The sequence below is a fragment of the Manacus candei genome, unplaced genomic scaffold, assembly GCF_025592945.1.
Source record: "Manacus candei isolate 608988 ecotype Guabito, Panama unplaced genomic scaffold, ASM2559294v1 h1tg000005l, whole genome shotgun sequence".
Taxonomy (NCBI): domain Eukaryota; kingdom Metazoa; phylum Chordata; class Aves; order Passeriformes; family Pipridae; genus Manacus; species Manacus candei.
In genome coordinates, this window is record NW_026138053.1 from 1,653,035 (window position 1) to 1,666,842 (window position 13,808).

At 52.8% G+C, this 13,808-nt stretch overlaps 1 protein-coding gene across 2 annotated transcripts in view; it reads right to left on the minus strand.

Annotated features, from left to right (window-relative positions):
- ZSWIM5 (zinc finger SWIM-type containing 5) overlaps positions 1–13,808 on the minus strand; it is a 99,649-nt gene that overhangs the window by 7,138 nt on the left and 78,703 nt on the right. For both annotated transcript variants that reach the window (XM_051807493.1, XM_051807503.1), the window contains exons 4-10: positions 13,127–13,277; positions 7,535–7,714; positions 5,034–5,210; positions 2,609–2,755; positions 1,544–1,681; positions 802–1,062; positions 253–388 (exon numbers count right to left, since the gene is read on the minus strand). In XM_051807493.1, coding sequence (XP_051663453.1) covers positions 253–388; positions 802–1,062; positions 1,544–1,681; positions 2,609–2,755; positions 5,034–5,210; positions 7,535–7,714; positions 13,127–13,277 — 1,190 coding nt within the window. The remainder of the gene's footprint in view (positions 1–252; positions 389–801; positions 1,063–1,543; positions 1,682–2,608; positions 2,756–5,033; positions 5,211–7,534; positions 7,715–13,126; positions 13,278–13,808) is intronic.

Below are 13,808 nucleotides of genomic sequence, written 5' to 3' on the forward strand. Positions count from 1 at the left end.
ATTACTGGACCCATGCAAATATTACAGATGTGGCTTATAAACCAGGAATCACCCAAAGGGAGAGCAGGAAGCTTTTTGCACTGCTGCTGTGCCCAGGTGGCCCTACACACTGCACAAGATCCCAAGGATGGCAAGCTCCAAGCCTGTCTCCACTCCCATCCCTGCTCTGAAGTTGCAAAGCATCCCAGCTTCCCACCGAGCCCAGGAGAGAGGCAAAAAGGGAGGCAGAGACAGAATTAAACATGCACCAACCTCATGGCCCGCAAAGCCAGCTTGTATGCCAGATCTGCATCGTGGGGCAGCAGGGCAGAGAACAGGTATTTGGCAAAGGTGTGCATGGGGACACTCTCACGGTGGATGACTTCTCCCAAGCCGCTGAAGGGACCACCTAGGCAGAAGCAGAGCCCATCAGCCATAATTAGCACAGCAGGATCTGTGGCTGGGGTTTGCACCACCCCAAAGCTCTCAGGATCTGCTGCCCTGGCACGTTACTCAAGTTAGATCCAGGGCTGCTCTTTCCTTCTCTAAAGAAACCTTTCAGGTCAAAAAGCCTCAGAAACTGAGGTGCTTAGCACCCTTCTCTGTATTGCTTCGGAGTTGGTCTTTTCCCAGGGGTGCCAGCAAATCCTTGCTTTGCCAGGTGATGGGGCAGAGCAGCCATCCTACAGGCTCTGCACCGCACCCACAGAGGAAGAAGCCAGGATGGGGTCAGACAGGCGTAAACTTTGGAAAGGGCACCCCAGAGATGTTACCAACATTCAGCTAAGACACAGAAGTCAGGTAGATGAGCTGAGCCCCCACCTTCCAGAAGCAAGACGCACTGCTTCCGCAGGGTCTGCACCAGCACCGGGTCCAGCTCCAGGTCCTGCAGCCGAGCAATGATCTGCTCCTCATTGCGGCACACCTTGTCCTGGGCATAGAGACCTTCAGGCATCACTCTCTGCTGACCCATCCCCATCAGGGCCACCTCTAAGGCCAGGGACAGGTAGGACTCGCCACTGTCTTGGCTGCCGGTCACGACGGGCACATGTTGATACACCGGGGGTTTGGAGTCCCCAGCGTCTGAAAGAAGAGAGAGCAGATGCAGTGTGGTTAGAAGAGTCTTCCTAGGTAGCAGAACCATGCCAGAGAAAAACCTCTCAACTTCAGAAGCAAGACCCACACTGCCCCTCCTACCCACCCTCAGTCACCCAGAGATGATGGATAAAAGCTCCCTGAGGGAGATATGGGCTTCACCATCCCTTCTGCTGTCACTGCAGGAGACCCAAGACACGTTCAACAGGGTGCACAGCTGACACTAGAGCCTTCCCATGGACCAGCACACCTCGTCCCAGCTCTGCTGAGCTGCCCTCCTGCTCTGCTCTGGCTGCAAACCCTGGGGAAACTCAGGGTCACTACCTTCCTTCTCTGCACAGCAGCTGTGCCCTGGCTGCTCCTGCCGAGGCACTGAGGGCAGACTCAAAGCCCAGGTGTCCAGAGCCCCAGACCTGCACCCACCTCAGCCACAGCCACCGGGAAGGGAGCCAGGAGGAGCACTTGGTACCTGAAATTTCAAGGCAGTTTTCCTCTTCTAATCTACAAGCTTCGGTCAGGGTGAGAAAGAGGCAGCCGATGGGGTTCAGAGGGTGGCCTACCCAGCCCTCCAGGTTGGTGATGGTTGTTGCTCCTCGCTGCAGCAGCTCTGCAAAAAATAGAATGGAAAGACGATAAAAGTAAGGAATTTAAAGACAAGTTCTGCACCCGGAGGGGTCTCTGAGACCACAGGCCTTTTTCTCCTCCCACAACCTGGGCATGGTAGTTCACAAGGGCAAGGAGCAGCTCAGAGCAGCCACTAGGCACAGACAACAGAGGGAGCAGGCACACACACACACAGAAAGGTGCCCCTGAGGCCACACAAACGACTGCATGCAGCAACATGCTGCGACTTGTTCTCTGTTCCAGGAGGACATGAGGGACTGCAGAATCCCAAGAGAGGGTCTATGAAGTCAGACCTGCAGCTTATGGACTAATTTGCAATGGTAGCCTGAATGTTTTGGAAATACAAGCAGAAATCTCTCTTGAAATGATAAAGAGTTCTAGAGAGTCTTAAAAGCTCCATTTTTTGGTGATGTCAAGCTGGCTGAGCTGGCAAGGACCAGGAGTTGCTGACCTTCAGCAGCACTACAGTAACTGACTCCAGCGCCCTGCAAAAGGAGGAACACTGGGATTGCCTCCTGGTACATTTACTCAGGAAATGCAAAGTGGAGGTAGCACACACAGCCAGTTACTGCTGCTCTGCAGAGAGGCAGCTCCTCTTTAATGCAGGCAGCACTTGCCTGGGCAACCAGACACAGGCAACTGGACACAGGCAACCAGACACAGCGACTGTGGGAGCAAGAACATCCCTACTCCAGCAGCCTGAAGACAGCATGAGGGCAGCTCCATCCTTAGCATGGGCATATCAACTCAGGCTGGCTCAAGCAAATCAGTGAAGTAATCCCATGCAGTGCTGCCCACCCTCAACCTCTGCCACTCTGAATGGGGCAGCACAGCTCTCTTGGAAGTGGAGAAGACTTTCCCAACCAGCTGAGACACCCCAGGCAGGCCTCATGAGACACTTCTCCCATACCTTTCTTCTGATGCTTATATATTTCCAGCTGCCTTTGCTGCTGCAGTCGCAGGGTGTTGATTATGGCAACAGTTAGTCGGAGAGCTTCTCTGGGGTAGCCGTGGGAGCGCAGGGCATCCACCCGGGCACAGGCTGTCGGGACATGTTCTGCAAGGACAAGCACAGGGGCACGGCTGAGCTGGACCAGTACAGACATTTACAGGATGGCACTGATGTGGCATCTTCTTCTCCTGATCTTCCCCACACCCCAGCTAAACTCCTGCTTCCTGTTTTGAATTCACCCCTTTCTCCCTGCTCCTGGAAGGGATGCCTACCAGGAATACTAACGGGACTCCTACCACACTCAACCCACAGCAGCCACTTCAATACCTAAATCCCCACCTCCGCAAAGCTTATCTAATGGAAGCATTTCCAACGTGCCATTGCTGCAATACGACAGCTCCAGCACGGGCTGGTGCAACCCTGCCGCTCATTTCTCCTGAAATCCACACGACTTATCGTGATTTCTCTCACTGCTGTGCACCCAAACACTTCTTGGTGTCCTGACCAACACCTCCTCCTGCTCTCATGGCACAGGTGATGACACACAGGGTGAGGCTGGGCATCCAGCCCTGGGCTGGGGACACTGGCAGATTTGGGGCGATGCTCTGAACTGCTTCCTTAACAGCTCCATGGAGCGAGCTCTGCAGACACCCCATCTCTTCTGCAGTTCTCCTACCTGGTGTTTTATTATTAGGAACAGTTGCATGGAACCCCCTCCCAGGACTCACAGTTGCTTAGGAATTCATCTGCTCCTGCTGCTTATTGCTCACCTGAAATCACAAGCAACTGTGGAGAGGATTATGACTGGGTGAGAAATTAGCAGGAGCAGATGACATGACATGCTGCATAACAAGCAGCAAAAATCCCATTTTCTTACAAAATGTCCTACCAAGGGGAGAAAAAAATCCGGGCAAACACAGAAGACATAAAGTTATGGTAGAGGGATAATTTCTATTCCTGGGAGAGCTCCAAAAGCTCTGGAAATGCAGTCAACCACCTCTACACATGGGGTTTCCACATCCCAAAGGTCACCCACAAGGAATACGTGAGGAAGAGGCTGTCAGAACAAACACATCTGTAAAAGAGCTTCTTGTTGCTCCCTCTATTCATTTGCTAAATGGATGAAATATTCATCTTCTCGCTGAATTCATCACTGGAAATTGCTGACAAATCACACTCTTCTCCCAGCACTGAGTCCCTGAAAGGGTGCCAAGAAAGCAAAAGCGCAAAATCCAAAAATCACGGCAAATACATCAGAAAAATAACATGCACCAACCAGCTGGACTGGAGGGCTCAACAGAACCCACATTAGGCTAGGGACAGGGGAGCTGTGTCCATCACATCCCTTCTAGATAGAGCCCATGGACGCACTAACCCACCAATGCTGCCTGCGGCTGCACAGGGAAGAGACCTTCTGCCTGCAGCTGCCCAAAACTCTTCCCAGTGTAGAAATATCCTCTCCTGCTCCAGCTAAGATGTACCAGCAGCCTTCACATGGGCCCTTCCCTGGCATTAATAGCAACTTAGTGTCTGCTGCTCCAGAAACCACCTCTCTAGACGACTTTAAATATTCTCTTCCCATTTGGCTGGGTGGTGGCAGACCCCAGCTCCCAGAGTGTACAGCAGTGCAGTGGTGGGCTTTGACCTGTTCCATGTCCATACATTCACCTCTTGGGCTGTAGGGGATGAGTCATCCCCTCTCCTGGAGGAGGTGGGGGCTTGTGTCTCCCATTTTGGGATCTGCCTCAGGGCTGACAGCCCCTCAAGCCCTTCATCTCATTGTTCTCATCTCAGACTTGGAGCTGTCGAGGATCTGCAGATCTGCCCAAGGTCATGACTTTGCAGTAGAGAACTCCTGTGGCTTGAGGTATGTGGGCTAAAAGTCTACAACACGGGAGGGTACTGGGCTTGCCTGGCCCCACATGCCTTAAGCTCACACAAGGTTTAATTGTACCACCTGCTCATTGCCTTTAAGGGAAGAGTATCAAGGTGAGAGCAGGGAAGAAAACATCCTGAGTATACAGCTGTGCTCAGCAGCCAACTTTCAAGGGACTTTAAGTGTCCAGTCCCCTTGTACTGAAAACAGTGAGAACTTGCACTGGGGACAGCTAAACACTGTCAGGATGAAAGAAGACATGATAAACTTGGTCCAAGCTGCCCAAGAGGAACCCAGACTGTAAAGACATGGGGATTGCTCTAAGAACTGTGGCTGGGCATCAAATTCCTCTGCTTGCCCCACTCCTGAGGCTAAGGGCAGGGCAGCAATTACAGTCTAGGATGCAGAAGCTTGCAAGGACCCCGGACAGCCTCGGTCGGGTGGCTCTTCTCCACTAGCAGCCCTCCCCACAGAGGCCACGTAAGGGGTGCTGGTTTGGATGCTCACCCAGCCACAGTGGCTGTCCCTGGGAGTTGAAGAGGAGGCTCTCGCCCTCCCGCTGGTAGGAGGGGGACATGTAGAAGTCACTGCTGATGATGCGCTGCAGGTGGCTGTCCTGCCAGTGGAGGTCACAGCCCTCGATCGCCCGCGTGAACACGGTTCGTCTGGGCCTGGCCAGCGAGTCTGCAAAGAGAAAAACCATCAGGGCCCTGCTGGGGCAGGGGTAGCCTGTTCCTCCTCCCAGAAGTGACCTCCCTGGACAGAGCTCTGCCTTTACAATGAGAGCAAAGCCCCATTTGGTCCCACCCCAGAGGCCCACCCCATTTCTGAGATGGACACGGGGCTCTGGCTCCTGCACTGTGGCAGATTGCCTTTGGATACCTCTCCTGCCCAGCCCACCTCTGATGGAGACTAATGTCTCCTTAGACAGCATTGCTAAGTAACTTGCTAGAATAGGTGACTTAGCCAGAGAGGTGAGAAAAGAGGCAGGGGCCACCTGTCTGCTTTCTGACCACAATCCACTGTCACATACAAGGCTGATGCCTTGAAACACGGCAGTGCATTCCCTCCCCTGCGAAGCCCAGCACGCAGGCAGCTGCCCCCAGATCAGGATTGGGCTTCCTCAGCATTACTGCCCTGCAAACACCATGAGCTCTCCTCCTCCCCTCCAACACAAAGTCCTGGCTTCACTGAACCACAGCTTCTTAGATCAGCAGCACCTGAAGCCATGAAGGGAATTACAAGAGCATGTATCATCAGTCTCTGGGTGACAGGGGTAACCATCACCTTCCAGCAACCTCCAGGGGCTGTGTGAGGGGGCGGGAAGGGAGGAGACACCACTGTCTGAAACTCCACTGCTGCCCTGCAGTGGATGTCTGTGCTCCTCTTCAGAACTGCTCTGTAACTTCATGGGCACTTCTGAAGCTACCAAATGCTGGATGAGCATTTCACTCCATCCAGATGGATCAGACAAGTGGTTTGTCATAAGAAAAATCCTGTCCGGAGTAATCCCCTTATCACTTCAGCCACACTGGATCATAAGGGCCAAACACAGCCCTTATGGCTGCAAAATGGGAAGCCCCAAAGGGGCTGAATGTTAGGTCCTGCAACCCACAAGACAGGCCGAGGTAAATGCATTCAAGGGTGGAAAACAAAAGGCACTGTTCAAAGCTGATCCAGGGAGGCTGGATAAACACGGTCCAGAAAGAATGACAACAAGCAATTAGCCGGAATGCTGCAGGCACCCCAAGGTGGAAAGAAATTAAACAGGTGTTTCTATGTTGAGAACCAAGCCTGCTCACTTTACCAGGAAGGATTTCAGGAATCAGCTGATTCCTGAAAGTTCTTCTTCAGTAATAAAAGAGGCTGGCAACAATCTGCAGCAGTATTTGCATATGTACAAACATGAACCCTGGGACCCCTCCAGGATCTGTGCTGCTTTCAGTCCCCTGCTTGGAGAGGCAGGAGCACTGGGAGAAGGGGACATCCCTGGCATGTGCTTTGGAAACTCCCTGCAGGTCTAAAAAAAGTGACCTGCTCAGCCCCAGTAACTTGCCCTGAATGCTGGAGTGAATCTTTGGGAGAGCTGGGAACACCAGTGTGGAGTCCTGGGGCTGGTGCAGGACATAGAGCAAGGCCAGGTTTAAATTAAGCTGCTCCCTGAGGATGAGCATAGGGAGGCACTGTGGGCAGTGGGGCGTGTGGTCCTGGCCATGGCTGGGGTGGGTTGGCAGGACAGCCACACTCCTGAGCCGCTGCTGAGGGACTAATCCCACCCTGAGGAGTGAAGTTTCCTTCACTGCAGTCCCACTCTCCTCTTCCTACTCTGGCCACACATAATACACCAAAGAGTACTCTAGTGCACTAGACAGAGGCATGCTAAGAGCAGTAACATTCAATTAATGTCTACTTCAAGCAAAAGAAAGGAGAAAACATGCTTAAATTTAAAGGGATCAAATGCTTTGTCAGGGGTTGAGAAAATGTCACAAGGAACAACCCCATAACTACATTGCTCCGTCTGTGCTCTGCACTTGAACTGCGTTAACATTCCTGGCTAATGATTTCCCTATGACCTGAATCACAGCCCTTAAGTGAGGCTCGAGGGCTGGGAAAGGGACTCTGCATCATCTCCAACTCCTCACTCTCACATTACAGCCAGGGCTTCTGAGCTCAGCTCTGCTCCAGTCAAGTGGTACTGGTTTTCTGTATAACTCCACACCCAAACCTGCACAGACCGTAGGGTCTAAACTCCCCCAAAGTTGAGTTGCTTTAAAGTGGTCTCTAATCTGATGCCCCAAACACAAGTGACTTCACCTAATATGCAGCAGAGACAAATATTTCCAAGCGTATATAAAACCAGAGGCAGTAAAGAGAAACATTTTGTGCTCCTATGGCTCCCAGAAACATCACCAGCAGGTGAACTGAGGTCTCTCAACTTTGAGTGAGTTTTGACCTGAACCCAAATCCTTTGGCTATCAGCTGGGTTTCCACCCCCTGCCCGGACTCACCTTGGCTGTGACCGGAGCTCTGCGTAAGCGCGTTAGTGATGTTGGGAAGCTCGTTACCGTAATTGCCATCTTCCAGGGGACAGACGTCCATCTCGCCCCACTTGCGCAGCTGCCGGAGCCAGCAGGATTTCTCTTCCAGCTTGCAGTGAGGGTTTAACACCACACACACCCACAGTGCCCCTAAACAAAGCCAAGAAGTCACGGAGGTGCCACTGCCGTACGCGCCGGGCAAAGCTCGGCGGCTGCCGTGCTCGCCGTGAGAGCCCGCAAGGTTTCATCTAGGTTCATAAACTCATTTCAGCATAATGCACAGACCCAGGAGGGGGATTTACACAGCTTTTAAATAAGAAGGAAATTAACTCTATCCCAGCTGAAACCAGGACAAAGTAAAACTCCTCCATAATGAAGCTAAATTATAATCTCATGAGATGGGGGACAGTGGGGAGGAGGGAAGGAGAGAGCGGCTGTGTATGAATTTGTGAGTGCTTCTGTCTGCCAGGACAAATCTAGTGTTTGAACTACACATCAAAGCATGCTTAAAAACACCCTGGCAAGCTGCAGAGTCTGTATCTCCAAAGACTAACCTGATTTTGATCCTACCCACGTTCCAAGCGCTTTAAAACCCGCTCTGAATGCTATTTCATCTGCCATTGTTCTTCAGGCCATTTGCATTCAACTATTTAAAAAGGAGATTTGGTGTATTTTCTTTCTTTTTTTTTTCCCCTCTTTTTCTTTTTTAATCCCCAGTAGCCCCCAGCCTGTAGAGGAACCGACAGCGGAACCTCGAGCTTGGCTTGATGTCTTGCAGGCAAGAGCCCTCCCAGGTGTGAGTCCTCTGGATCTCACAAGCAGAGATGCCCACCAGAAGGACACACATGCTGACACCCTCTAGGTCAACCGTGGGACCTCACAGTCCTGATGATGTTGTCTGCTACGTGAGAGGTAAAACCAGGACCAAGGACATCTGTCGTCATTAAGATCCAACTCATCCTTTCATAAAACTGACACTGGTGCTGTGAACTGAGCCTTGCCGACTCTCCTGGGTCACTCACTGCTCTGGTAAGGGCTACAGCAACCTAAATAAGTGCAAAATCATGAATACTCCTCTAGCTAATTGCATTTCTAGCCAAATTTCCCTGCAAGGCTGCCAAGATGCGGCAAGTTCCCTCCCTTGTGCCTGCCCGATGGGGTGGGATGGCTGTGGGCTGGCACAGCTGCAGTGTGAGGTGCCCCCAGGGATGCCCTCAGGCTGAGCAGCTCCTGCTGCTCCTCTCTCTGCTTATGTCAAATCCTGTCATACACATGGGACAGCTCAGCCTCCTGCAGAAACACATTCCCTTGCCTCTCCTCCATGGGGCCAGCATCAACCTGGAGCACCTTCCCTCTCCCAATCCAGCCTGGTGCTCTCCCCCACCTCTCCATGACTCCCAGAGCCAAGTTCCTACCCCAAAGTGACAGCCTGTGGCAGGACAACATCACCCAACACGCCTCCACTGCACAAAGAGGGGATTCCTCCACGAGCCCAAACCCCCTCCCTCGCTCGCTGTGTTTTGAGCAGCAGCTCCCCAGCTGCACAGCCCTGCCACCGAGCCAAACAGCCCTGAGCGAGGCTGCAGCTCTGACACAGGCAGCCAGAGCAGCCGGTCCCTTTGCCAGGCAACACAAGGCAAAACCAGACTGAGCAGTGATGTCCTGGCCCTGGCCCCACTCTGGAGTCTCTGCTCCTCTGCGTTACAGCTGAGCTTTGGTGGTGCTTTTGGGGTGCACCTCCTCAGACCCATCCTTTGCCAACTTGGGACTTGTGGACATGTTTAGTTAAAAACATTAGTAAGGCGTGGAGGCTGTGCACGTCTGGCTCCTCGGAGCAGTTTGGCTCGGCAGGAGAGACATCACTGCGTCACAACGCAGACGGTGGCAGCAGCATCACATCCAGGAATGGGCATGGGAAAAACAATCGCAGGCACTGAGGACCAGCAAATGTCCAAAGCAGCTCTTTCCTGGTCCAGCTCCATCTGCCTCTCAGCTTCGGGGCTCCCAGGAAACCCCACCAAAACCCCACTCCTTTCTGATGAACACGAGGGATTAAGATTTTTGAGCTGCAACATCAGCGATTAATTAATGTGTAAAAGAGCTACCTCCTTAGGGGCCCATCCTTCCCAGAGTCCATGTCACTCGCTCTCAGGCTCCTGCAGGCTCCACAGGGGATGCACAGACATGGCATCTTTGAAAAAATCAGGTCTCAGCTCCATAGAATGAGTCTTCTTTAAGGCTCTAGTTGCTACCCCTCAGCCAAGTGGTGGGTGCCTGCCCACTGCCACTCTGAGGGCACAGAACTCCCCACCCCCTCGGATGGCCATGAGATAAATCCTGCACTTGGCTCCTGGTGTTGGGCATCCCCTTCCCACCAGGGCTCCCACCTGTTGTCATTGCCCTTCTTCGCCCACTTTGGGGCTGCTTGTGTGAAAAGCAGCCTCCGGCAATTCCAGCTCACGCCTCTGCTGGTGCACAGAGCTTGGCTGACAGGCGGTAACGGGGCTTGGTGCTCCGGCTCCACCGCCCCCAGGAATGGGATGCACCCGTTGGATTTTTGGCTCCCACAGCTCAGCTAATATGCGATCTTCGGAAGCCTCATGACTCTGCTGCCTATTTTTGGGAGCCCTCCGAGGCATCCTTTGCCTGCCAAAACGTTATGCCCCTGGGCTCTCCTGCAGGAGATGCGGTGGGGAGATGGGAGCAAGGAGGGAAGTGGGATTTGCATATGTCTCGGTCATGATAATTATCTGGGAGATAGAATAGAGTGGTTTTCTGAGCCCTATGGTCAAGTGACATCAGCTGACAGCACAAGTGACTCCTGTCCTGAGCCAAAATGCCACGCCGGGTCAGACTCCGTGTCTCTTCATATGCTGCAGAAACCTTCATCTGAACTTTCCAATAGCAGGAGGTTAAGCGGGGAACAAAGCAGCAGATCACGATTAAGCTAAGCCTCTAAACAAAAATGCTTTTTGATGACGGGGCTGGGTGCAGGGACGGGGGGGTCAGAGCCTTCCCAGCCCAGCAGTCCTGGCTGCCAGCCCCGGAGAAGACAGGCGCTCCGATCCCGCGCCCAAGTTTCCAAACCATCAAAGAAATTCTCCCGTTTCCCACAGGGTCGCTCCCCGGCTTAATCTGCTGAAATTCCCCACTGTAAACAAGTGGCCGAGATAAATAAACCCGTCTCCAGGCAGATTAAGGTCAGGCTGCACTTCAGCTGGTTTTTCGTCTATTTTTTGTAATTAGGCTTTAATCGTAAGTACTAATGCGCCAGGGCAAATACTCCCACGCTGCTGAGCTCTCCAGCCAGCAGGTCCTTCCTTTGGCTCCCCAGCAGACGGGGCAATAGATGTTCAGTTGGCAGCACACGCACAAGCGAACGATCCCATTTTTATTTTAATTTTTTTTTTTTTTAAACTCCGAAATCCTGCAAAATCCTTTACATTTTCCCCAGCATAAATCCACAATCTTCTTTAAGGCTGATCTTCTTCCAATCCCACGCAAGTCTGTGATGCAGTCTTTGGTAAAATCAATGATTAATTATTAAACACGTGCCCAAAATAATTTCCAAGAGGCCCATTTTTTGCTTCCACGTGATGGAGGACTGCGGTCTGTGCCAGGGCTTCCCATGGCAGCTGGCAACAGGCCTCTCATCCCTCCCTTCAGCAGCAGTGGTAACACCAGCAGCTTTGGCATCCACAGCCCACAGGCAGTCAGACAAGGTGCCTTCACTGCCTGATATGCCCTGGCTACTGTTACCCATCCCAGGGATGGTTTGGGACACCTCTCTCTGTTGCTCAGGTTTGTTACCGGTGAGCTCCACCAACTCACAGCAGCTCTGGTCCCTCCGTGCCTCCACCCTTCCCTCAGAGAGATGCTTTGTTCCTACAGCAAACGCTGCCCAAGGCCAAATCCAAAAGGCTTCTGTAAAATAGGGGGAATAATCCCTGCTTTGAGTATAGTCCTGTCCTGGAGCCGCTTCTTGGAACATCAACGTGTCCTCTACAGGGGCTTCTCTTCAGCGTGGAGATGCCCAGACCCTCCCATGTGACATGCCTATGCCAGGCGAGCTGCTTGCTCTGACGTGTGTTGGCTGGCACCACACTTCCCCTGCTGTCACGTTGATCCAGCCCTGGTAAGGCCCTGATGTTCCCCAGCCACTTTGCCATCTGCCGACGGGGACGTGCTGTCACCTCCTCCCACTGTGCCGACCAAAACTGCGCGCGCCAACCTGGTCCTTGTACGGCTAAGCCGGGACGGAAACCCAACCACTCCCCCCTTGTCTGTGCAGGAAGGGAGGGAGGGCTCTCGGCTTGGATACAGGGTTGGAAATCTGGCCAAATAATCTGTAATTTTGGGCAAATTGCTTCCTGTGTCTAGGCCTGCCCACACCCCCATCCATTCACGTTTCACCAATGCGTTTGCTTTCTTCCATGCGGAAATTCTGGCTTGGTGGACTTGGCCATCTCTCCAGGATCCTTGCTTATCCAACTGTCTAGCTGCAGCATCCCAAAATCCTGGAAATATCTTCTTGGCAAGCAAGCACAGATGAGCTCTCCAGAGCTGGTGTAGTTATTTCCATGCAGGGAACTTCATACAGAAGCGAGTCATCCCATCCCTGCCCAGCCCTTGTCTGCACTATTTGGCCAGGGTCCCCAGCCTCATGACTATATTTGCATTTGCTGGGCACTTGGTAGGAGAGTCTGTGATTTCCAGCTGCAGCTTCAGGTGCTCCAGATCCTGGACCATCCTAATCCTTCTTCCAGTTCTACAAGATTCCTTTGGTCCCAGCCAGTCAGTCCTTGCCCTTGCACAGCATATCCTACCAGCAGGCTGCAGAGAAGCTCAAACCCACTCATAAAACTATGGCTCAAGTCAAACTATTCACCCAAGATCACAGATGTCCAGGACAGCCCAAAACTGTTGGGTTAACTTCACCACACAACCAACCTCCCCAAGCCCACATCATCTAAATGTTTTGTTCTAATCATATTACGGTGTCAGCCAGCTGAGCCAGTGTCTAAGGTGCTTAGACAGAATTACCCAGAGCTGCATTTCCCTTACAGCCAGGCTCTGTGCCACCCATCCTGCCCCCCTCACCCCGGAAACGCACACCACAGCAGGCAGAAATCTGTTAGATGTGATGACACTTGAGAACCTGCCTTTCCCCCTCTGGATCATGGTTCCTCCAGAAACAGCACTTGCACATCCAGCTACATCCAGCCCCTAGGGCTCACCAGCCCCCTGTGTCCTCCCTTGCAAAGGCTTTGGGGCAGCACACCAAACACCAGGCTGCTGCAAGCATGGGACTGGCCACACGCTGCACACTCATCGTCCTTGACCCCTTTGCAGGAGAGGGGCTGGTTTAAGGTGTTGAACTGTGTGGTTTGGGCCTGATCCAGCTCTCCCACCAGGATTTCCCCAGAAGGGGATAAAGTAAGCTCCTGGCATCTCTCAGGGTCTCTTCTCCCAGAGAAGAGCCCCAAAGGGCCTCTGGAATAATGTCCATTGGCCCAGCAGCCCAGACAGCCCTGCTGTTCTCTGCAAGGCAGTGGCCCTTACCCAGCTCATCCCAGAGCTGCCGGCACTTCTCCGTTATGCCCGTCCCCTGCTGTCTCCAGAGGGAGAGCCGAGGATCAGCCATGAACTGCTCTGTTATCAGCGTCAGCATCCTGGCCCCGTTGGAGTCCCTCATGCGCAGCATCTCCCGGACCTGGAAAGGACAAAGAGAAGGTCTTCAGTGAGACAAACATGATCCCTCAGAGGTGTTTAAGATACATTCACCCTGCTGGCAAGCCACAGCTCCCTCATCCTGAGGGTCCAGACTGTAAATACATACATGTATATATGTATGTGTGTGTGTGTGTGTGCATAACGTTATACATTACAATCCTCATGTAATGGCAGTGATGAGGCTGGTTGGAGCACAAGTGAGTAGCAGCCACAGCCAGGCTGTGAAGAGGACCAAGTGACTAAGAACATGAAAACAAAGCCCTTCTGCAAAGAAAGAGAAGAGCCCATAGGCTGCTGGCACCTTTCCATGCCTTGGTAGGCTCTGCAGGGTTGGCTTTTTCCCCACCATGCTGAAGGGGAGACGAGGGAAGGCCTCGTCTTGCATAGGGATCATGGCAAGCCCATCACATGGGAGGAAGGGACCTGCCAGGACAGCAGGTGAGACAACCCAGGCCTGACCCAGAGCCTGGATTACAACCGCCTGCTCCGCGACAGGGCGAGAAGGCACTGG